At 57.9% G+C, this 24357-nt stretch overlaps 3 protein-coding genes across 4 annotated transcripts; all 3 read right to left on the reverse strand.

Moving 5' to 3' along the window:
* Positions 1–5: 5 nt before the first annotated feature.
* GALR3 (galanin receptor 3) lies at positions 6–10270 on the reverse strand (the record flags this gene model as incomplete). The annotated part of the gene is made up of 3 exons (XM_082420135.1): positions 6–8378; positions 8614–9288; positions 9912–10270. The coding sequence occupies 3 exons, from the start codon at positions 10268–10270 to the stop codon at positions 8270–8272; spliced, it is 1143 nt and encodes a 380-aa protein (XP_082276261.1). The 3' UTR covers positions 6–8269.
* Positions 10154–21341, reverse strand: GCAT (glycine C-acetyltransferase). 2 transcript variants are annotated; one of them, XM_082420068.1, is made up of 9 exons: positions 21077–21341; positions 19460–19590; positions 18104–18205; positions 17486–17632; positions 16761–16915; positions 16541–16623; positions 16164–16335; positions 15660–15781; positions 10154–10289 (listed from the first exon to the last, which is right to left on the reverse strand). In XM_082420068.1, the coding sequence occupies exons 1-9, from the start codon at positions 21270–21272 to the stop codon at positions 10243–10245; spliced, it is 1155 nt and encodes a 384-aa protein (XP_082276194.1). In that variant the 5' UTR covers positions 21273–21341; the 3' UTR covers positions 10154–10242. The 2 variants fall into 2 exon arrangements, with proteins under 2 accessions (XP_082276194.1, XP_082276193.1); XM_082420067.1 differs by lacking the exon at positions 10154–10289 and adding an exon at positions 15058–15380 and having other exon boundaries at positions 21077–21339.
* Positions 21342–21812: 471 nt separating this feature from the next.
* On the reverse strand, positions 21813–24050 carry H1-0 (H1.0 linker histone). The gene has a single exon (XM_082420087.1). The coding sequence runs from the start codon at positions 24047–24049 to the stop codon at positions 23174–23176; it is 876 nt and encodes a 291-aa protein (XP_082276213.1). The 5' UTR covers position 24050; the 3' UTR covers positions 21813–23173.
* Between the last annotated feature and the right edge of the window lie 307 nt (positions 24051–24357).

Below are 24357 nucleotides of genomic sequence, written 5' to 3' on the forward strand. Positions count from 1 at the left end.
CAGGAAGCCTGAAAGGAGGGCCTGCTGGGCCCAGCCCTCTCCCAGGAAGCACTCGACTGCAGAGTAAAGACAGACTTTTTCCAGATTGGCAATCCCTGCCTGCTCTGGCTCTGCCCCACCTTCCCTCTCACCCAGTTGGAATCCTGGCTGCTTTTCAGAGGAGGGGAGCTTGTCTCCCAAATCCCAGCTTGACCAGACCTGAACTGAACTCATGGGACCCAGCTGTTCCCCAGACCCTAAGGAAAAAAAGGGTCTCTGTGGGGCTGAGATACAGGCCCGGGGCTGCCTCCAGGACCCTGGGAGAGGGGAGGCTGCAAGCCCCGCCAGGTCGCCAGGGTTGGGGAAGGTACCCTCCCCAAGACTGGGGAGAGAGGAGGGCAGAGGAAGCAGTAAAGTGTGTCTGTGCAACTCAAGCTGCTGCTGCTGTGAGTGAGGTGGCTGCTGCTGGCCGTGTGCCAGAGTAAGGTGAGGAGCGACCTGTGAGCGACCGGCGGGTGGGCGGGTGGGCCTTTCTCCCTTCCTGTCCATATGATTAACTCCCTCAGGTGAGCCTGCCCACTCAGGCCCAGGGGGCACATTAGAGCTTGCCCTCCTCTGGGGGCTCTGCTGGGGCCTGTGCCTGGACACAGCCCCGCTTTGCCCCTGGCCCCAGGGGTGGGGCTGAGCAGGGAAGAGCCCGGGGCAGAGGAGAAGCAGGATGGGAGGGAAGGGACCTCAAACTCAGTGAGCTTGCTTCTCTGGGCCTCCCCCCAGCACACCTCCGGGGCTGATCACCCTGGAGAGTGTTGAGGCAAGGTTTCTCAACCTCAGGTCTAAGGGGTTAAGTTAGTGGGCCATTAGAGAGGTATGAACCCCCTGAAACGATGCAAGATTTTGTGTGGAGAGTATGCATGTACTGGTAAAAGGGTCTATAGCTTTTATTCTAAGCAGGGTCCACACTCAGAAGAGGTTAGGATCTCTTGCTGCAGAACTTTGGGAGCAGATAGGTGAGAGGCCTGCCCAGGGCATCCTGGGGACTGCCTGGGCACTTCTGGGACCTGTTATCCCCTAGGGCAGCCTGCTTTCTATTGGCAGAGCTGAGGAGGTGGAGCGTGCTGAGACTTTGTGAAATTGCCCTGAGATGACTGCACATTTCTAAGATAACTAACCTGCCTCGGAGACTCTCGGGCTAACCCCCAACAAGTCCTTGGCCTGGACCAAGCCATCCCCACCTGGCAAGTGGGGCGCCTCCCTGCAGCATCCTCCATCCCTGTGGTGCCCCGCCCACCCATCCCTGGCCCTGTAGCCATGTAACTAGGAGAATGACCACTGGGGCAAGCGAGGGGGCCATCGTGCACCCCACCCTAGCTGTACAGACAGTGAACAAAAGGCTTGACAGATGAAGGTGGCTTATGGGCCAGCCATCAGACACTTGCCAGACAGCCGGGCAGCTAGCCAATCTGCCTCGATCCTTTTCCGGCCAAGATTTTTCCTGCAATCCCAAATCTCTCTGAAGATCCAGCCAGTTAAAGTCAGCCTCAGACATTAGGGTGAGTCAGAAAACACACAAGTTGGCCCTGAGCAGACTGGGCTGGGCAGGGCAGGATGGAGAACTGGACAGAGGCTGCCCACACAGGAGTTAGCTCTGTTACGAGCTGTTCTGGGAGCTACCGAGTTGGTGGGGGGAGCAGGGAGGGGGCCGGGGGGTTGGGGGGGGCAGTAAGAAGAAATCCTGTTTGCTGATTTCACCGGCTGGGTAGGGTCCTTTGCTTTATACCTCCCATTTCATTCACGTTGGAAATACCTATCAAGCACTTGCCATGTGCTCGGCAATGTTCCAGGTAGGAATACAACAGGGAACAAAAAAAGCAAAATAAAATTCCTGCCTTTGCCCATGGCAGACGGTGGTAATGCTTGGGGAATATTCACAACTTCTCCCAACCATGCTGTGAGATAACTGGCCTTGCTGGTGCTTTGGATGGGTGAGAAAATGCAGGTTTGCCAGGGTGACCCAACCAGGCAGCTGGGCTGGACCCTGGACCCACCCCCAAAGCTCGTGCTGTTTCCACCACGCCTGAAATTAGAGCTTTCTCAGAAGCAGAGTTTCCTAAAACTGAGGGCGACAACATTTGTTGAGCTCCTACTGTGTGCCAGCAGGCCCTTTACACAAGCCCTTTGATTTAGTGTTTGCAGCCAAAAGGGTAGCCAATGCCCTTGCTCCCACTATTTTATAGATGCAGAAGATTGAGGCTCAGGCAGAGAGTAACTTGCTTGAGGTCAGCAGCGTAGGACCCAGTCCAGCCCAGGAATCTGCCAAGGTTCCCAAAGTGCCAGTGTCCCCAGTGCTCCTGAGACACAGTAGAAACCGATGGACCTTACTGAGTGAATGTCTCCATCCCCGTGCAGGGAGGGTGGGCCCTTTCCTCGCTGAGCACATGGCACAGTGTGCTCGGTGGACAAGGCCTGCACCTGGTCACCTGGAGGAGAGAGAGGACAGTATGAGGTGATGGGACTGTGCTGGGTCTGGAATGGTCTTTGCTGATCTTTGGTGGCTGCCCAAACTATCACAGGCCTTCCGAGGCGGTGGGAGAGCTGGGAGCAGCACGAGCCAGGCCTGGCGGAGGGACAGGCACAAGCTGGCTTTGGGGCCAGGAGGTGGCCTGGAAAAGTGCAGGGCCCTGGAGCGTGAGGGGCTGGCCAGAGAGAGAGGTGAGACCAGGCTGTGGAGATCCTGAGGTCTGAAGATTTGCCCTGGCGACAAAGCAGGTGAGGCAAGCTGTCACCTCCACCCTGGAGATCAGATGCATCCTTACCCAGAGCAGGCACCATGAGCTCCGGGTAAAAGCCCCACCAGCTCCCCAGATTGCTTCAGATGCTGAGCCCAAGGCAGGGTTAGGAGGTCAGGAAGTTGGACTGATTGATGCCTGGATAATCCCAACAAAGTCCCTGGCTGCCCCCAGCAATAGGGCCCAAAGTGAATTAGCCCAAATCCCCTGATGCTGGCTCTCAAGCTAACTCCGAGACCTTGGTGCCTGCAAGGAGATATGATCAGTTCACTTTACAGTTGAGGAAACAGGCTCAGGGAAGCAAAGGAGTCTTACCTGAAGCCCCAGACCAGGGGCCAGAGTGGTCCCTTGTCTCTGTGACTGGTCCACGCCAGCCTGGTGACTTTCTCCCGCTTTGAAGGCTGGGGAGGATGGCACGTGTTATAGAAGCACTTAGCCGTCAGCTTGCCCAGTGGCGTGGAGGCAGGTGAGTCGCGCCTCCCCAGTTGGATTGTGAGGGGTTTTTTTGTTTTTGGGCCACACCACGTGGCTTGCAGGATCTTAGTTCCCCGACCAGGGATCGAACCCGGGTCCCTGGCAGTGGATGCTCGGAGTCCTAACCACTGGGTGGCCAGGGAATTCCCAGACTGTGAGGGTTTTGATCGAGGCAAGGGTCCGCCCTGGAGAGCCCTTGAAACCTCACATATAGCTGGCAGCACCAGGGAGCAGCCCGAGGCGGTGTGCCTGGAATGCAGCCTGGAATGCAGCCTGGCTCAGACGGCTCAGTTCTATGGGTCCTGAGGAACGGAGAGGTCAGCTACGAAGTGCAGGAGCCAGGATTCAATCCCAGCGATGTGGCTCACAGCCCGTGCCTTGACCCCTGCACTATGCCACCTCTCTGAGTTGACCTGGCAGGTCCACCAGATGCCCAGTCCAGCACCCTCCCCAGCGCCACAGCCGTCCAAAGCACCCCCAGGAACTCCAGGCTGGCACCCCTTGCCCCTCAACCCCACCTCACCCCCCTTCCTCCTGCTTCAGTCTCACCCCTACACAGAGCCCAGGCCTCTAAAGCAAGGTGGCACCAAGCAGATGCCTCAATAAATCAATCTTGTCCTCTTAAGCCAGAAACAATTCCACCTCTGCACAGCCTGTCCTTGTGGCCTCATGCCGTCTTGGATCCAGCCGGCGACTCGCAAATGAGCCCTGCATCAGGGCTGAGGACTGATGTTCATTAATAGGAAACCTCGGGGTGGTTAATTGGTACTTATGTCCCCAGGTTCACAGCTTGAAGTTGATAGCTGGTGCTGTTCCCGTCGGCCTGAGGCAGGGAGAGGGGCTGGATAACACGGCTGTACCGGGGCCTGCAGTTCGCCCACCCTCCCCGGGGCTGAGTTTCACCCTTGGCCGCGTTTGCTACACAGGGCGGATGGCTGGGGGTGGAGGTCACCTTTGTATGTTCAGGTTCCTCCCTCCCCTTCAAAAAACTCCTACCTGCCCCTTCTCCTCCCTAAAGACCGTGGAACTGAAATCAGACCAACCTGATTTAGACCCCAGCTCTGTTTGGGGCTAGCTGTGTGATCTTGGGCAGGTTACTTAATTTCTCTGAGCCTCAGTTTCTCCATCTTTAAAACTCTAAAGCAGATGAGACACAACTTCCAGAGCCAAGTGCAAGGCCTGAAATACAGCAGGTGCCCAGTACACCACCGCCCCGTGGACACCCCTGCCGTGTCCCCCAGGCCCCTGGTCGCAACGTGTTCCAACTGAGCTCAGCATCTCCCGCCCCAGACCTCTGCCCGCATCACCCCCACTGCCACCCCCAGTAGCCCAAGCCAGAGGCTGGGTATCATCTGGGACACCGATTACCCCACAACAGTTAATCACCATTTAGTCCCGACAGCTGCACCTCGTATATGTTTGTCCCGTCTGTCCATGTCTCCCCACCCGCTGCCAGAGTCTTGGATGTCTTCATCTCTCTGGATTCTCACACCAGCCTCCTAACTGGTCTCCCTGCCCCCAGTCTCATTCTGCTTTCCCTCCCCAGGAAAAGCCTGCCTTGCAGCCAGAAAGAGTTCCCTAAAGAGTACATCTGATCAGGTCACTCTTTTGCTTAAAACTTTTTCACGGCTCCCCATTGCCCTCAGGACAAGGTACAGTTTCGGTTTCAGACAGGATTTACAGAATCCTTTGCGACTGCCCCCCCTCACCTCTCCCACCTCACTTCCTGCTGGGGCTCCCGTGTACCCTGTCCCAGGCCCTCGGCTCGTCATGCTGTGCCTGACTGCAGGTAGAGGACCCCAAGTGGCCTGTGTGTGTATTCTCCCATCTCTCCTTTCCCCGCCTGTCCTAACTCCCACTTCAGGACTTGGCTTGGGCATCAGCTCCTCCAGGAAGTCTTCTCTGCCTCCCCAAGCTGGTTAGGGCCCTCCTCTGGGCTCCCACAATCCCCTATGCTTCTGTCTTTCTTTCCTGCAGGAGAACTCTGTACTCAGTAGGTGTTCAGACATGAATGTTGCAGGCCCATCCCTAAGAGATCTGCACAAACAGGAGGGTGAGAGGGCTGCAGAATTCAAATCTCCCCCGACTAAGAGGAGCTCCTCCCTGGGACCTCCAGGCTGCCCTGAGCCTGTCCTGAGACCTTGCAGGAGGCTCAGGTCAGGTGGATTCTCCATGAGGCAGCAGCCAGGGCTCGCTCAGCCTCTACCCCAGCCCCCATTGCCTGCCTCCGGCCCTGCAGGACTCGGCTCTCTCCACCAGACGATTACAACCATCTGCTCTTCCAAGCATTTCGTCAGCCCCCTGAAGCAGACCCAGGAACCTCAGGGGCCGAGCCCAAGCCCAGCAGCAGGCCATCAATCTTCCTGCCAAAGCCATGGCAAAAATAATCTCCTAGTCCTAGGCCAGGCCCTTGGTGGTAGCTTTTCTGGCCCAGGGTTCACAGAACAGCCTCTGGATTGGGCTCCTTGCTGCCAACCTGGCACCTCCAACCCAGCCTCTACACAGCAACCCTAGGGCACCTCCCCTCCTGAAAACCCTCGATGGCATCACTGCCTGCCTGAAGGATGAAGTTCCTGCCCCCCAGCTAGCCTAGGAGACACACGTGATCGCACTGCACCCACCCTCCCGGGCTCCCCAGGCCCCACCCCGCCCTGCTTCAGCTACACAAGCCCGCTTACTGCTCCCACCTGTACCTGCCTTGGCACAAGCTGTTGCTCCACCTGGCAGGCCCTTCCCACCTCTTCCCAGGAAAATGCATGTTAAATGTCATCTCCTCTGGGACTCCTGCTTGGATTGCCCAGGAAGGCAGGAGTTTCCTCCTCCGGGCCCTTTCAAACTGTGTGTACTTTTCCGTTATGGCCCCATAACACAGTGCTATCCTTTCTTCTTTTGGTATCTGGCTCTCCAGCTAGACTGAGAGCTCCCAGAAGGCAGAGACCAGACCAAATTCACGCTGTCTCTGACTTCCTCTCAGGGGCTAGCTTAGGGCAGGCACTCGTGTTAGAGGGATAAAGGAAAGAAGAAAGGAGAGGGTCATGTCTTTCCTTCCCTGGCACCTCTGTCCTCATGTATCAAATACCGGCCGTGTGCCTACCCTGGGCAGGCTGTACTGCCCTCCATTAGTCGGGGTGTCTGGGCTTCTTTATCTGGTTCCAATGGGCCAGAGAGACCCCTTCAGAAGCAGGAGGCCTTGGGGTCCAGCCAAGGGCCTGGGCTGTACGAGTGTCCCTCTGCCAGGCCACTGTGTGTGGAGGGCTTCCACTGACCGACCTCTCCCCTGGGCCTGGGGTTTCATGCAGGTTCAGGCTCTGGCTCTGCCACTCCCCGGCTGGGCAATTGTCTCCTGCCCATCCTAGAGGGAGGCTGTTCCCAGTCGGTCACCTGTCCGTGCCCACAGAGGTGACCCCAGCTGGGTGACTGGACCAACCACAGCATAAGCCAACCCCAGGAGATTTTGTTCCCCACTTGTATTTTGCAGGCACTCACCACTGTCGTGTAGCAAACCTTGTCAGATGCTCTTAGATGTTCTTCCGATGCTGCCTGGGCTGCCCTGAGAGCCATCCCTCTCGCCCAGTTAGGATCCTGGCTCTGTCTCGAATCTGTCACTTGGCTTTGGTCACATGCCTCACCTCCTTGAGCCTCGGTTTTCACTTCTGAAAATAGAGGTAATAACCCTTGCCTGCCGGGGTTGGTACGAGGCAAGGATGAGCCAGGCGAGGTGTGAGTGATGGCCTCAGGGAGACAGAGGCCACACTGGGGGCTGCAGAAGCGGCAGCATCACACCCCCTGCCCTCCAGGAAACACTCCCACTGCTGCAGCCTGAGTCAGCCAGGGACATCTTGGCAGAGACGTGGGAGAAAGAGCACAGGACCAGGTGTCAGCCCCTGTGCTGCGCCCTTGCAGCAGTCGCTCCCCAGCTGCGTCTCAACCTCCCCCTGAGAAGGCTGACTGCCGTTCTGACCCCTGGGTCTGTGGCAGGTGGCAGGCAGTGATGAGGTCTCAGCAGCTGCCCAGTGTCAGGGAGGGCCTTCCCAGGGTGCCCAGCAGCCAGGAGGTGTGCTGGGGAGACACGGAAGCCGAAGGTCTCAGGCCTCAGCCAGAAGCTAATAAACATTATTGGCTTATGGTGAGAGAGGAAGTGAGTGGCTCCGCAACCATCGAGACTGATTTATTGGTTAATTAGGTTTCCACACCACAGACTACCCCAGCTGTGTGCAGGGACAGGTAGGGAGGGGGCTACAGGGTAATCAGGGCTGCTGGAAGGCCAGCTGTGGCCCGAGTGTGGCTCAGTGTCTCCCCGTAGCCAGGAGCACCAAATGACTGAAAGAATAATGTGAGGGGTTTGGGTCAGGCAATGGACCTAGGACTTGACGGCCAGGGGAAGCCCTCAGCACTCGCTGTACCTGAGCAGAACTCTCCTAAGGAAGGGGGCTGGGAGCCCTCTGAGGTTTCTAAGGCATCCAGTTGAGCGTGGGGAGCTGCAGGTTTGGGGAGGAGGGCTGATGGAGGATCAGGAAAAACCAAGAAAAACCTTGGAAACCATGGGATCTGAGGAGAAAAAAAAATGGGAAAAACCATACTCGGTGCTACTGAGTAGAAAAAGTTAAACAGCAGTGGGTTTGAACACAACCTCTGTCAAACACTAGCTATGTGACAAATCACTCAACCTCTCTGATTCTTGAGGTCTACATCTATAAAGTGGAATTGATTGTATCTGCCTTGCAAAGCTGCTTTGATAATTAGATTGAGGAATGTAGCACCCCATACAGATGGGCAGACGGATTGCCCTCCTTCCTGCCAGACTGGTTATGGACAGCGTCTCGGGGCTGCCTAGCTAAGGGCCTGCACTTGGCTGCGTTGAACCATTTTCACTGCCCAGGGGTGTCCACTCAGTGGACTGAGTGTCCCCAGCTCAGCCACTCCTCCTCAGAGGGCTCCTGGCTTTGGCCCCATGCCCTAGGGGCGTCCTGTCCAGGGGGAAGGGGAATGACAGACAGATATACACCCAGCAGAATGGAGGCAGACAAGGTTTATTCCGGTCCTCGGGCAGTTAGGACCCGGCCAGCCTCTCTGCCGCGGGCGGCCTCCCGACCCGGCTCCCCGCCCCAGCCGCCGCCAGTCGGCAGCCGCCCGCGAGGCCTAGCGTCCCCGAGGCAGCCGGCAGGGCCTGGGGCCGCCGGGCGGACGCGACAGAGGGCGCGACGGGCGCCCGGGGGGCAGCGGGCGCGGGGGCGGCGGCGGCCGCAGGGCCACAGGCGGCGGAGGCGCGCGCGGAAGGGCCCGGCCATCCTCTCTGCCGCGGGTGGGCTCCCGACCCGGCTCCCCGCCCCAGCCGCCGCCCGCGAGGCCTAGCGTCCCCGAGGCCTAGCGTCCCCGAGGCCTAGCGTCCCCGAGGCAGCCGGCAGGGCCTGGGGACGCCGGGCGGACGCGACGGAGGGCGCGGCGGGCGCTCGTGGGGCAGCGGGCGCGGGGGCGGCGGCGGCCGCAGGGCCACAGGCGGCGGAGGCGCGCGCGGAAGTGGCGCGAGGCGAGCGCGTAGACCAGTGGGTTGAGGCAGGAGTTGGCGTAGGCGAGGCAGTGCGAAGCCAGGCGGCTGGCGTAGGTGGCCGGGCTGAAGGCGAAGCGGCCGTACCAGAAGCAGAGGATGAGCGCGTGGTGCGGGCCCCAGCAGAGGGCGTAGAGCGCGGCCACCGCCAGCATGGCGCGCCCCGCGCGGCCCGTGGCTCTGCGCCGGGCCTCGGCCGCCGCCGCGCCCGGGGGACCCACGGCCGCCCACAGGAAGCGCAGCGTGCGTCCGTAGGCCAGGCTCACCACGGCCACGGGCAGCAGGTAGCCGGCGGCGAAGGTGGCCACGTCGAGGGCGCGGCGGCGCGCGTCCTCCCAGGCGGGCACGCAGAGCTCGAGCGCGCCGTAGCGCACGGTGCCGTAGTAGCTGAGGTAGGGCGCCGAGAAGAGCGCCGCCAGCAGCCAGACCAGACCCACGGCGGCGCGGGCGTTGCGAGGCGTGCGCAGGGCCCGCGAGCGCAGCGGGTGCCGTACGGCCAGGTACCTGCGGGCGGGCGCGGCGTCAGCGAGGCGGGCGGGTGGCCGCCTAGACGCCCGTGTCTGAACCTCGCGAGTGAGGGGGGATCGCGCTCCCGGCCTCGCAGGGAGGTTGTGGGGATGAACGGAGTCAGCGCGCAAAGCGCTTAGAGCAGCGCCTGGCACCTAGCGGGGCTGGGTCAGAGGCTCAGAGAGAAGTGACCGGCCCGAGGTCGTCAGCTAGAGAGTGAGCCTGGGTTTGACCCCAAGTTTCAAGCCATGAAAGCCAGTCTGACCACAACCTGAGCCAGGTGTGGGCGGTAATAAAATATCTGATGAATTCATTGGTGTGTTCCTTTTGCCATTCATTTCACTCTTACAGAGCATCATGTGCCAAGCCCTGTGCTAACACTTGGGACACAGAGATGTTCTCTGGAAGCTCCCAATGGAGTTGGGGGGAGGGCAGGATGATCCCCTCAAGCATGCCCTGAAGGTGCCCAGAGACTGGTTGGTGGGGGCCAGGGAGCTGTTCCTTTTCTCCCTCCCATGTCCCTTTTTGGTCCCCCATTCTCTCCTTTCTAAGGCCAATGAGAATCTGTTCAGGTCTTCCCTCCCCAGCCCAGACCCGGCCAGGTCCCCGACACAGCTCACCTGTCCACCGAGACAGCCGCCAGCGTGAAGCTGCTGGCATACATGGTGAGGTAGATGAGCAGGTGCACAGCCTTACAAACGAGGGCCCCAAAAAGCCAGGCATCCAGCGTGTAGATGGCGGCCTGGAAAGGCACGCAGCACAGGATGAAGCAGAGATCGGCCACTGCCAGGTTGAGGATGAACAGATCCGTAGTGCTGCCCGGCTCCTGCCAGGCACTCAGGCCGGGCTGCAGCAGCACTGCCAGCACCAGCCCATTGCCCACTGTGCCCAGCAGGAAGATGAGGGCAAAGACCACGGGCACTGCCACAGCCCCCATACTCCCTGGGCTGTCTAGCGAAACGTTCTGGGCATCAGCCATCTCCCCATCAGACAGGCACCTGAGGAAGAGAAGCTGGAGTCCTCAGGCAGGAGCCCCCAGCTCTGGTCACTCAACTCAGGGGTCTAGTCCCCCACCCTGGGCCTGGCCACGTCCTGTGGGCTGGAAGCTTGTGGGGGATGGGGGTGGAGGGGGGACAGAGACAAAAGTTATCACTGGGACCCCCTGTGCAAGCTCCTGGCAGAGTCTCATTGGTGTCTAAGGTGGGTTTCTCAGTTTCCTAGGGAACACCCCCATAGCCCAGGGCATGAAGGGCTGATTAGGTAGTTGATAGACACCTTCAACCAATGATGCAGGTAAAGTGGGGTGGGGGCAGGGGCAGCTCCAACCCCAGGAGCTGATGTTTTCAATGGGGATCTGAAATACAGGGAAGGCTTTTTTTTTTTTTTTTAGCCACACAATGGTATGTGGGAGCGGTATGTGGGCTCTTAGTTCCCCGACCAGGGATCAAACCCACGCCCCCCCTGCATTGCAAGGGTGGAGTCTTAACCACTGGATCGCCAGGGAAGTCCTAAGGAAGACTTTTGGACATAGGTCAAATTCAGCCAAACATGGGTGACATACCTGAGTCATTGGATAGTCCAGTTTAGTGAGAGCATGACAGTGGCACAGCTGAGAGAACCATATAAGTCACTGCCCCCTTTTTACACATGAGGAAATTGAGGCTCAGAGAGGGGACATGGGAGGCTAATATCACACTCCGAGTGGCAGATCTGAGGCTGTTGCCACCCTGGTACCCTGACTCCCAGGCTGGAGCACTCATCTGAGAGCCTGTAACAGGTAGTGCTTCTGACAATCTGTGCGCGCGCGTGTGTGCACACGAGCATCTATACAAGCTGTGCTCACTCTTACCCCTGCCCCACCCATGGCCCATATCGACTGCTACCTGGGGGTCTCCCTACATGCTTGGACCTCTGGGGTGGCTGGACGTATTAAGGGCAAGGGAGCCAGGCAGGGAGGAGGGAGGAAAGGTGGTATCTGTGTCTCCCACCCCAGCATGCAGCAGGTCCCCACAAAGCCCAGGATGGGCAACACCCACCTCAACCCTGGGCACTGGGCTCCTGCTTGATCCTGGGCGAACCGGCCAGGCTGAAGCTGCCTCCTGGCTCAGTGGCCACCCCTTGGTGCCTACCTGCAGGTACAGGTCTGCCTCCCAGTGCTCCCTCTTCTCCTTTAAGGGCCCTCCTCTGCTGAGCTGGACTTGGACACTCCTTCCGAAGAAGTAGCCACCTCCTCCTCATTCCCTGGTTTCCCCCGGATGGCATGCTCTTCTGTCCGGCTCTCCTCTGCCTCTCTGCGTTGCTTCTGCCTCTTTCTGCAGCGAGTAACCCATTGATCTCGCTCTCTGAGATTCTCGCTTTGTAGTTAACCCCTCTGTGCCCAGGGCCCAGTCCATTCCTGGCCCTCTCACCTCCTGTGGTCCTGCTTCCCCATCGTCTCTGCTCCCTGCTCCAAGAAGGGCTCCAACCCAAGCTCAGAAAGGACCCCTAGCCTTTTTTTTTTTGGCCGTGCTGTGTGGCATGTGGGATCTTAGTTCCCCGACCACCCCCTGCACTGGAAGTGCGGGGTCTTAATCACTGGACCATCAGGGAAGTCCCAGGACTCCTAGTCTTGAGTGGGGTGTCCTATGCTAGGAATCCAGGAGCCCCTTTTCTGCAGACTTCAGATAGGACTACTCTTCCTGGCCCCTGAGAATCCTGAGACCCATCAGTTTCCCTAAGATTGTTCCAGGGGTTCAGTCTGCCTGAAGCCTGCAGGGTTTATGTGCCTGTCCAAAGAGTCTGGCTTTAGCCTGAGGGCAATGGGGAACTAGAGGAGGTTCTAGAGCAGGGACAGGACCTGCCCATTTATTGTGTAATTAGTTTATTATGGCCTGGGGTTAAAAGGATGAATAGAAGGGGAGCGATTTAATGGGTGAGCCATTAGGAGCCTCTTGTCCAGGCAAGACCCAAGGAGGTTACTAGGTCTTAGTGAATGGCTGTATCATTCAGTCATGGGGTTCTGGTCTGGACCTCTTGGAGGAGTGGGCCACATGGCCACATGCTTCCAGAGGGTTAGAGACCAGCACCTGGGGTGTGAGGTACATTGGATTTAGCAACAAGGTGGTTGTTGAAAACTAGACTAGTGTAGTGGGGCCAGAAGGCTGCCTGCAATGAATTAAGGGAGAGGAGAGGTGGTGAGGACTGTGTGGTGTCTTTCTAGAAGCTGGGAGGGTGGGGTGAATGTCAAGGAGAAGTCTGTGAAAGGGGAGAGGAAACAGTCTGAGGGGACGCTGATGAAGCCAGGACTTGTAATCAAGGCCTGAGGAGCCGGGAAGAGACTCTTCAGAACTGGCTTCCCACGGGCCCTGGGATTTTCACCAGTGCTCTAAAGCCTCATGTCACCCATCCCAGATGCAGCGCATCCCCAAATTTTTGGAAGCAGAGACTCACTGAATTGAAGATATTAGGGATCATACCTAGATTCTCCAAACCTGAATTCAGAGCTATCAAAATTGAATTAAGGAATTAGAATTGTAGAATCGTGTGATCTCTGAAGAACAGAATTGTAGGATCCAGACTTAGTGTGGTGGGATTTAAGAATTTAGGGGTCCACAACCACCTTGTATTAAAGTAATGCACTGTTAAGAGTCCCAGAAGCCTGGACTCACGAATGTGGCAGGCCTGGACCCTGAAAGCCCCAAGGTCCCTGACACACTGTCCTCCCTCTGCTTGGGAGCTCCCAGCCCACCATGTCCCTCCTTGCTGGAGGCTAAGCTCTGGATGGGCAGGGGCAGTACTAGGGCAAAGAGCTCCCAGCAGCAGCAAGGCTGAGCTGCTGATATGATTGCAGAGGAGGAGGGAGGATGGTGGCAACCAGAGAGGGACCACCTGTAGGGCAGGCAGGAAGGGCGCCTCGCTATGGCCCAAGTCCCAGTGGGCCCCAGGCACCCCCTCTTCCCTTGCTCCAACTGCTGCTTCTGGTGACTGTGGCCTTGAACCCTGCACCCAACGTAGAGGACAGATGGTGGGCCCTGAGAGTGGTCCCCAGAGACCCAGGCTCTGCAGCGTGTGTAAGTGCAGCTTGTCCACGACTGGCCCTCGGCCCTATAGCCTGTCTTGGCCTCTGGCGATGACCAGTTAAGTGCCCAAGCCCAAGCATGTGTGCCCAGAGCTGCCACTGCACCTGCTGGCACCTCCTATGACCCCTCTGGATGGTGGCGGAGGAGCTGTGCCACGGTGGACCTGGGCCAGCACAGCTCCACACGCTGAGTCGAAAGCTGGCTGCTGATGCGGTGCTCGACCGCGACAAGCTGGCCCACGGTGTCAAGGCACTGCCACCGCCCCACAATGTCAGCGGCGGCGCCTGGGAACTACAGGACGCAACAGTGCTCACTGCGCGCCACTGGCTGATGGACCTCACCTAGGTCCACCTTATCTCAGCCTCACCTACTGTGATTTGTCACCCCGTGGCTGCTCATGGCCACCCTCTATGACCTGCCAGCTTGAGCAGACCATGCATGTCAAGCTGCTGGCTTGGCCAGGGGCTGGCACCAGGCTGTGTGTACTTGCTGCTGTAGGAGTGCACCTGGTGCCAGATGCCCTACCCGTGTCTGTGCCCCTGATGTGGCCACAGCAGCCCCCTCCCCCCGGGGCTGCATCTCCTAGCACCCCGAACTCCTGGACCCCAGCCTCAAGCTCCTCGGGATCACAGGCTAGGATTCTCAGCATCCCAGCATTAAGATCCTGATGGATTGGGCCTGAGCTCACCCAGACTGTCCATCCCTAGACACCCAGGCTGAAGGGAGGGCTGGGGCTGGGGGGCACCAGAGACATGGTCCCATCGTTAATGAAGAAGGGCCTTTTCATCCTCCCTGCCCTATCGCCAGCAAACTACGAGCTTCCCAAGCCCACACCATGCTGAAGCTGGAGGCGCGGTGACGGAGAACCCATCCTTTACCCCCACCAGGTGCCCGTAAGGCTGAGTGGGGAGGGCAATGGAGAGAGAAGCACCAGGGGCTGCAACTGTGGGAAGGGGACTGTCGTCTTCAGCAGGGAAGCAGTGAGCCATTGTCGGGGTCAAGGCGGGATGGGGCCTTGCCTGCAGCAAAAGCTGAGTCCAAGGCCAGAAGTCTGGAGGGGGCGGGGCGATGGCAGAGCCTGAGCTCGCTACGCCCCCTGGCGGCTGATCTTCAGGCCAGCAGGCCCCGGGAATACGGAAATGGAAAGGCCCTGATACCAATATAACAACCACTCTTGGTACAGCGGGGGAAACCGAGGCACACACGGGGGAGGGGCCTGCCTAAGGCCACAGAGGCAGGAACAAAGTTTAGAACACAGAGTTCCAGACCATCGGGGGCCTCTCCAATAGCGACACTCTTTCCTTTGGGGCCGAATCTTCTGCTTCTCCCAAACATGGGTTTGGGTGCCCAGCCCCTTATCTGGGCAGCTGTAGGCCATCCTTTGGATGCGGAGCAGAGGACGAGGTGTTCACCAAGGCTAGACTCTGGAGGCTGCAGAGTAGGCGGGTGGGTGGCACGGGAAGGGGCCTGCAGGGCTGGGGCTCAGCTGCCCTCTACAGCAGGAAAGAATCCAACTGAGCCAAACAGTGGCTCCAGCCTCTATTACCCGAGCTGCCTGGGTCCCATCTTTATTTGGGGAAGGCGGTCAGCTCTGAGATCTATTACAGTCCTCAGAAGCTGGCCCTCAGAGCCCCAGCTCCTGCCTGATTCTTCGACCAGCGCAGGACTGGGGCTGCTCCGAGAGAATAAAGCAGACCGACACGACACAGCCAATTTCCACACTGTTACTTTGCACTCACAGCCACAAGCACAGGCCTCACCCCAGCCTGGCCCCAGGACTGACAGAGTTCACAGCCTCTGGCCTGGGCTGGTCAAAGGCCCCCCTCTCTGTCACTGTGGAGGGAGGGGGACCTTGGCTCTGCTTGTCACTACCCAGGACTCAAGGCAGTGCCCCGTGCAGCCGCCCCACCTCCACGAAGGCCTCCACGCAGCGGTCAATGTCCTCCTCGCTGTGCACCGCTGAGATCTGGACCCGGATCCGGGCCTTGCCCTTGGGGACCACAGGGTAGCTAAACCCGATGACAAAGATGCCTGGGAGGGTAGAGAGAGTCAACCTGGGGCTCACCAGAGCCAGACAGGCTTTTGGGGCATGATATACAGCTCCTCCTTTTCTGAGGACCACAGAGGAGAAGGGAGCTGCCCAAGATCTCAGACAGGGGACTGCCTCATGGCCTAGGGTTTTCAAGCTTGGACAGACAGCTGGTCTAAGAGGGGCAGTAGGGCAGGGGGAAGTGGGGTATTCACAGTCTAGGGGTTCCCTCCTTTTCTTTTAGGACCCACAGCCACTCCTCATGCCCCGGCCCCCTTTACCTCTCTTCAGCATGTCATCTGCCATGCAAGAGGCCAGACGAGCATCACCCAGCATCACAGGGCAGATGGGGTGATTGGCTCCCGAGATGGTGAAGCCAGCAGCCTCCATCTTACTGCGGAATCTGTGGGCACAAATTGGGCATCACAGGGAGCTGGGGGGCTGTGGAGCAATCACACCCTCTCCTGATGGGCATGTGACCCAAGGTTTGTGACCAAGTCTGCAGGAGGGACCAACAAAGACAGAGATGCAGACCCAGAGAGGCAGATGGGGAGCATTTGCAGAGAAATGCACCAGGAAATGGAAAGAAGAGGCAGAGAGAAGAGGGAGGTGGGCAAGCAGGCAGCCCTTGGCTAAGAGAGCTGAGTCCCAGTGCAACCCGCTGGGGAAGTGGGGTGGGCAAAGGCAGAACCCGTAGGCAGGGAGCTAGGGCCTGCGCAGGCACGCAGGGCAGGCCCTCACCAGCTTCCTCGCCCCCGCTGGCCCCACCCTGCCCGAGACCGCACCGCTGGGTCTTGGCCGCCATAGACTGGACGACAGCGTTGCTCTCCATGAGCAGGTCCAGGGCCTTGGAGGCACAGCCGACGACAGCAGGTGGCAGACTGTTGGAGAAGAGGTAGGGCCGGGCACGCTGCCGTAGCAGGGACACCAGGGACCCAGGCCCTGTAGTGTAGCCCCCTGAGAACAAGGACAGAGGTGGGGATGGGGGTGGGGCAGCAGTCAGAGGCCAGGAGCCAGAGCTTACCCCATGCCCCTCCTGAGAGGACAGTCCCCGCTGTCTTCTTCCCTGCAGCCCCAGGTCTCCCCTCCCCACCTTCCCCGAGACTCTTCCAAGGCCCTGCATGTAGATGAGGGGAGCCCAGGGGCACAAGCCTGTAGGCACCTGATGCTCCACCCAGTGCCTTCCCCAGCGTGGAGTTGATGATGGTGACCTGGTCCATCACGCCCAGCAGCTCATCTGTGCCCCTGCAAGGGAAGCTGCCACTGCCACCACTGGCCACCTGAGTGCCCAGGATCACGGATTGGGCTTGGGGGCTGGCCTCCCGGTTTCCCACCCGCCCTGAGGAGTCCAACCCAAGGACTCAGGTGCCGTGTGCTCTCACCGTCCTGTGGCCCCCAGGAAGCCAGTGGCGTGGCATTCGTCCACAAAGACCAAGGCACCATATTGAGAGGCAAGGCGACAGATCTCCTGCAGGGGTGCGATGTCGCCGTCCATGGAAAAGGCCCCGTCGGTGGCCACCAGGCGCAGCCGATGCTTCTGCAGGAAAGATACAGAAGGTGGCCGGTATCATGAGTTGGGCCAAACCACTCACTCTCTGTGCTGCTCGGGGCTCTAAAGGCTCAGCTCGCCCAGTGCCCAGCAGAGAGATGAGCACATAAGCACTACCACGTTGAGGCTGGTACATCCTCTCCTTCACTGGGGCCTCTCTGAGCTTTACCCACCTCTTCCAGGGCAGTCTGGAGCCACACTCAGCACTGGGCAGGAAAAATGTTCGCAGTCTCCTCTCCCAGAGGGCAGGATGGAGTGTGGCCAGTTCTGCCCATAAGCTCATCCCACCCTTATGCCTAGCAGGGGCCTGCCACACATAAGGTGCTTACTAAAACTCAAGGCAGTATTGCGCAATGGAATAAAGCTTTGGGTCTGAGGATTTGGGTTCAAATCCTGGTTGTTTCGAACTTTCAGGCTGTTTGCCTGTGAGTGAGAAGTTGGCCTCTATAAGCCTCGCTTCCTTCACCGGGGGATGGGGGTGGGGGGAGTGCTGGGTGCGGCAGCAAGACTGAGGATAAGCCCAGTCCTGGCCCCTAGAACTGCTAGGCCTTGCCCCACCTGGGCCTCCTGCAGCTTGGCCTCCAGATCGGCCATATCCAGGTGGCGGTAGCGGTACTTGTGGGCCTTGCACAGACGGATACCATCGATGATGGAGGCATGGTTCAGCTCATCCGACAGGACTGCGTCCTCCGGGGTCAGCAGAGCCTGGCAGAAGGCAGTTAGGAGAAGAGCCATCACCCAACCACCTTGGGGTTCTCCCTCCCTCATGACTCCCCCTGAATCAATATTTCACTGCCAACCAGGGCATTCTGCTAGGCAGGGAGGCCAGGAGCCCTCTGCCTCTATCTTGGTCCCCAGGGCCCCAGGACTGGGCTGAATCAGGGGCTTTGCTCTAGCAAAAGGAGGTGAGAACATGTTTGGTGAATGTGTGGCCCCTAACACCCTCAGCCTTCCAGCTGAAACAGGTTACCCTCCAAATGCCCTGGAAGCTGGCCTCCTTGTAAGCCCCAGGATTCCTCCTGGAGACCTACTGGCCCAACCTTGACCTCCGTAAGAAATAGACACTGGAGCCTCTAGGCGTGATACTGGCATCCTGCCAAGTTCTCTGGACTGCACACTCCCAAGCCTTCCACAGCCTCGCAGGTCTCACCAACTCCCACCTGTGGCCTCACACACCTCAAAGAGGCCGGCGTTGGCATCAAAACAGCTGGGATAGAGGATGGCGTCCTCCCGCTGGTGGAAGCGGGCTATCTTTGCTTCTAGATCCTTGTGGATGCTCTGAAGTAAGTGAGTGAAACAGGTGTTAATGCCTTCTGGGCCACTTGGGACAGGTCCTGGGGACAGAGGCTCACAGGGCCACAAACAGATCCTCCTCCTACTTTTTGCACCACAAGGTTCACCCAGAGCCAACAGGAATCTGGCACATGGTTCCCACTGAGGAATTAGGGGCCCACTAAGAAGGTGCTCTTCTTCCTGGTTGGGTCTTCGTTTTATAATGGGGGTTTGATGGTAGAATTATGGGTGCTAATGACAAAGGAAGATGTGTCTCCCCGATATCAAACTGAGTGCCTTTCTTTGTTGCTTAATGGCAAAGAAGAGGATTATATAAGTCACTCTAGGTTCACTTGGGCCTCCAATTCTTAGATTTGAAAGCTGTCCAGTCTAAAGTGCCCTGGATGGGAGTCAAAAGTTCCATTCATTTCATCTTCACCTTTCTGAAAGGACAAGTAATAATAATCACAAGGGCTCAGAAGCACTGACTCTTGAGCTAGGCCATCCGGGTTCAAATCGCACCCCAACAGGCTGTGTGCCCCTGGGCAAGTCACTTGACTTCTCTGGGACTCAGTGTCCTCATCTCTATAACAGGAGCGAAAATAGCACTTATCACTTAGGATTATTATACGCATTAATGAGTTAATATTTGTAATGTTCTTAAAATAGCACCTGACACATAGCAAGCACTGTAAGTTTCATGTTTATAAAACTTCATTTTGTAACATTTACAAAATAAAATTAATAACCAACATTTATTGAGCACTACTATGTGCCAGGAACTGTTCTAAGCATTTTTACATGTATTAACTCTTTAATTTGGGATAATTTTGTTAAGTAAAATTATCCCCACATTACCAATGAAGGCATTGAGGCACAGAGAAGTTAAGACACTTGCCCACAGTACCAGAACCAATAAATGGTGCTGGGAACTGAGATCAGGCAGAATAGCTCCGGAAACCTTCTTCTCAATCCCTGCCTTCTCTTCTTCCTTTCTCGAAGAGGAACAGGTGTAAGGAGCTGTTTTGCAGGTGGGGAAATGGATGTTCAGAGAGGGAAAGTTTCTTGCCCAAGGCTTCACAGCAAAACAGAAGCTGGAAACCAGCCTTTCGAGTGGACAGCTCTAGTGGGATGAGCTGAGCTGCCTAAACTAGCCCTGCTAACGGCAGAAGCAGACATCTGGGGTCAGCGCCCAACGCTGGGGACCACCCCCCCTTCCTTCCCCGCCCGTCCCCGGCCTGGGCAACACCTACTGTGTACCTGGGTGCCACAGATGAAGCGGACAGAGCTAAGGCCAGCTCCAAACTCCTCCAGGGCCTGCAGACCTGCCTGGATGACCTCGGGGTGGCTGCTCAGGCCCAGGTAGTTGTTGGCACAGAAGTTAAGGATTCCTGAGGTGGAGGACGGGGGAACGGACACAGCAGCTCAGGGCCAAGAAGGGCCTGGAAAGGTGTCAGTACCAGGCCCTGGGGACTCAGAGAGGACATGAACCTGGATTCACCCTTGAGGAGGCAACAACCACACAGCATGGTCTGTTCTGGGGGCAGAGGCCAGGATGGGGAGCTGGGAGCCCCTCAGAAGCACCAAATCCAACAGCTACAGGAGAGGGAGGGTTAGAAAAGGACTCTCAGAGCAGCGCCTTGAAGGATGAGAAGTTTAGACTCTGGCTTTGGATCACATTCACCCAGAGGAACCAGCTCTTCCTCACTGGCTTCTTCTGTCCCTGAAGACCACCAGCAACCCCTCATCTGGGCCTTGGTTTCCTCGTGGGTAAAAGAAGAGGGCTGCGTCAGAGGCCTGCCTTGGTCCCCAAACTCTACACAGTTGACTTTGCTGCCTGGTACAGAACCGCATGCCCAGCTGGGTTGCCTCTGAGACCTTGACCCTTGAATTATAAAGCCCAAAGTGAACACAGGTGACCCGGGGAGGAAACTAAGGCTTCAAGAGGGCAAGGTTTACTCAGCTTGGGAGAGGCAAAAACACGATGAGAACCTAGGTCTCCTAATTTCCCATTTTTTGACCTGCTCCAAGCTTCCCTGGGGAAAGGTAGAGACTTCCTAGGACCTCTGTTTTTCAAATGAGCACAACACCACCAAGGATTCCATGCCTATTTCCTTGGCAGAAGGCAGTTTGGGGGGCCTGTTTGTAACCAGCATCCACCTGGGGCCTGGCACAGACAAGATGGACAGTGACCACTGATGAGGCAGAAACCAGGGAGGCCTGGTGGGCCAATTCATGGTGTGACTTCCGCAGCAGCCCTCGAGCCCCTTGCTCCCTGTGATTTTGGCCAGGAAGTTGGTCTCTATGGCCATTTAGCTGACCTGCCAGCTCCAATATACCAGAAGATCTAGACCAAAGCCCAGCTCTGCCTGCAGCTAGCTGGGGGCTTTTAGGCAAGCCACTTCACATCTCTGAGCGTCAGCTTCTTCGTCTGTAAACGAGATTAGTCATTCCCACGTTTTGACGCTTGCAGGAGTCCATGTGCTGCAATCAGTAGAAGCCTGAACAAAGCAGCAGCTCCAGAAATGCGGGATTTCTTGTTGCCACCTTCTCACCACCCTTCCTTGAAGCGGTACGGTGGGAGCCAGCTGTCTGTCTCTCTTTCTCACGTTTTCATAGGGCTAGATCGATCCAGCCCTGCCCTCTAAGCCAAAAAGGTGCTCAAAGGGCAAATTACCTGCCTCCGTGGAAACTGGTCTAACCAGGTTAGAGTTAACTGTGGGAAGCGGCAAGTCGGCCTGATAGATGGGAAAGGGTCCAGCGGCTACGTGTGCGCTCCCGCCCGCCCACTGCCTCCAGGACCTCCATTTCAGCGAAAGCCTCAGAACGGCCCTCGAACACCGGCCAGGTCTGAGGATTCCCAGGAGGGGGAGTTACCTCCGGAAACGCCGTCCACGTGGATGCGCGGCCCCTGACGGGACGTGATGACCCGCTCGCTCTTCCAGGTGCCAGCTCCGCGGATGCCTTCCAGCTCCTCCTCCAGGATGCCACGCAGCTGAGCCAGCTCTGACTGCGCGCGGTGGCCGCGGGGGGCCCCGGAGAGCGCAGCGCGGAGGACGCGGCCAGCCCACATCTTGCCCACCTCGCCCGAGCTCGCCTGCCCGCTCCCGGCCTTGCGCACTGCGGCCGCGACCTGATCACGTGGAGGGGGCCGGGCTCCGGCAGCCAATCGGAGTGAGAAGGGCTCAGTTACGGGGCAGGGGAGGCGGACCCCGCGATAGGCGGGCGGGGCCTGGCGGGATCTGCAGAGGACGAAAGTGGATTGATTTGTAAGTTGAGACTGGAGCTGTCCGTGTGGGGGGAGGGGAGGCGACGGGGGTTGCAAGGCAAGTCAGGGCCGGGCCCACCAGACCCCCACCCCATTCCCATGCCCTGCCTCCACACCCACCTCTCGGAAGGTTAGGGGATGCCCTCTGGACGCCGGAAGCAGACGCCTAGAAGCAGGGTGAGGCATATTCCGTACGCTCCGGCCCTAGCGTTTCCCGGGTTCTGTCGAGCTCTTGGAACCCTCCCCAGTTCTCAGGTGCAAACGCCCCCAGATTTCCCCCACTGCTCGCCAGTCCAATTGCTCCGCATTTTCCTCCAGTCTTAGAAGTATGGAAAAACACATCGCTCAGGTTTTTTTTTTTCAATTTTATTTTAAAGTTTGAAAATTACAAAGACAGCAAATTCTTCCAGGCACAAATAACACTTGTTTACAAACAAAAAGGAGGCGGGGGGGGGGGGGGGACGCGCAATTGCGCGTTTTTCTATTTTATTAAAAACAAGGGAAAGACGACTGTACAGGTTTTTTCTCCCAGCTCCCGGGTGTGAAACGTAAGTACTAGCCCTAGATATGTATATATACATATACACACACACGCACAGACCTAGCTCTGTAAAACTACTTAGCAATTCAAAGTCGACTGCAGTATGTCTTGCTGTCCACTCCCCTCCCTCCCCTTCTCCCCCATCTACAACTACTTATAAAAGACTCAGAAGTAAAGAGGTCGGGAGGTTTTTAAGTGGGCGGCAGGGATGGAGCCCCACCAGACTGCTAAGCAAAGCCACCTCTTGTACAGGAGGAACCAAAAATCAGGGGAAAAGCAAAAAGGTTCTCCTAGGATACAATCCAATTGTGTGGAAAAACCCAAGTTTCAACAGGGCACACTGAGGCACTTGGCTGAATGACTCTCCACCCTTCCCCCAAAGTTTCCACTCCTGTTTATAACAGGAGACTTTTGGAAGCCAGAGACCACCCCCCCCACACCCCCCCAGTGGCTAGTTTCCAGCTGACTGAGAGAAGCCACAGTTTCTCGGACCAGCTGTCACTTCAACCCCCTCCACGTCCCTAAGACAACAGGGAGGCCACTGGGGCAGACTTAACAGAAGTGACAAGGAAACTGGATTTGGACGCCCCACGGCTCACCACTGGGAGGTGGAAGGCAGCCTAGAGAGGGTTTTTTTTTCCACCTCCCTCCTCTGCCGTCCAGCTGCTGCCACCCCTCTCCTCCGCGCCTAGGTTCTGAAACTCTCACAAGCAGTGCTCAACTTAAAGAAAACTCGATGGCCTCATAGGTATTCCTACAAACCTTACAATTCCTGGGCTCCCTGTCATGTAGCCACAAGAAGCTGCCTTGCCCATTCTCCCCCTCCCCCCGACTTTTACCTTCAGAGTGAACCAACCATCTAACTAAACAAAACACACAAACCCACCCAAATCCCCAAACCATAAGCATATTAGTAACAAATCAACAAAACAAAATGTAAGTACATTCTCATCATTACAGAGATGAGATTTGTTGTTGCTGTCCTTGCGTGATTGGTTAAGGAAAAATGAATTATTCCCTAATTTCTGAGGAATACAAACTGTCTCTTTACAAAGTCAGAAGGAAAAGGGGCAAAGGGTTGCAGATGAGGATCAAGAGAGAAGAAAGGAGAAAAGTATTTACAGAAAATAGACAGGCAGGAGTGTCCACAAGGAAAGCCTCATTGTCACTTCTTCTTGCCGGCCCTCTTGGCACTGGACTTGGCTTTGGGCTTCACTGGTTTGGCCTTCTTAGGCTTGGATGCCTTGACTGGCTTGGCTTTGACAGTCTTGGGTTTTTTGGTTTTCTTGGGCGTGGCAGCCGGCTTCTTCTTGGCCTTCTTGACTGGGGTGGCTTTGGGCTTCTTGCTTGGGGCTTTGGAAGCAGCCTTCTTGGGCTTGGCGGCCTTCTTTGGCGTGGCCACCTTCTTGACTTCCTTCTTCGTCTTTTTGAAGGCCACTGACCTCTTGGGCTCGTCGCTCTTGGCCAGCCGGAAAGACCCCGAGGCACCCACCCCTTTGGTCTGCTTGAGGACCCCAGTGGTGACCAAGCGCTTGATGGACAACTTGATCTGGGAGTCGGCGTTCTCACCCACCTTGTAGTGGCTCTTGATGTACTTCTGGATGGACTGGCGCGAAGAGCCAGCACGGTTCTTCTCCGCCTGGATGGCAGCCACGATCATGTCCGAATACTTGGGGTGGTCTGTGGACTTCTTGGAGGCCTTGGCCCGCTTGGGCTTGGCCGCAGGGGTGGATGTGGAGTTCTCGGTCATGGTGGCCTGCCTGGTCCTGCTGTTGAAGAAGGCACCTTCCAAAGGGCCAGCCCTCGTCGGAAACCGAGGAAAGCCTGCTTCGGGATCTGCTCTGGCGCCTCTGGCTCCCAGGCCAGTCCGAGGCCGTCTCTCGGGGACCTTGCTCGGGTCGCGGGAGGAACTCGCTGGGCCGGGTCTGCGTGGCCCAGCCTCGCCGGTCTGTCGGTCGGTCTCGGCGCCCGGGTCTGCCTCCGCCTCCGCCTCCTCTGCCTCCCTTTTCCCAGCTCCGCGTCTGGCGCTCGGGCGGCGCATCCGGGTATTTAGCGGCGGCGGGCGGACCGCGGTGAGGACAGGGCTGCTGGCTGCCTGCTCCCGGCCCGGAATGGCGCCGCGCCGCCGCCATCTGTGTTTCTTCCGCTGAGCAAATCCGACCTTTCCCCCCGGCCCGGGCCTTCCCGCTCCCCGCCGCCGCCCGGGGCCGCTGCCTGGCTCTCTGGGCTCCCCCACCGGGCGTCCCGCCGGCCCGGCCGCCGCCCCCCGCGCCCGCCACGCGCCCCAAACGGCGCCAAGGACCGCTGGCGCGCCGGCACATTTCCCCTTTGCCGGGGGCTGGCTCTGCG

This window comes from Balaenoptera physalus, assembly GCF_965194825.1.
Source record: "Balaenoptera physalus genome assembly, chromosome: 13".
NCBI classification, from domain to species: Eukaryota; Metazoa; Chordata; class Mammalia; order Artiodactyla; family Balaenopteridae; genus Balaenoptera; species Balaenoptera physalus.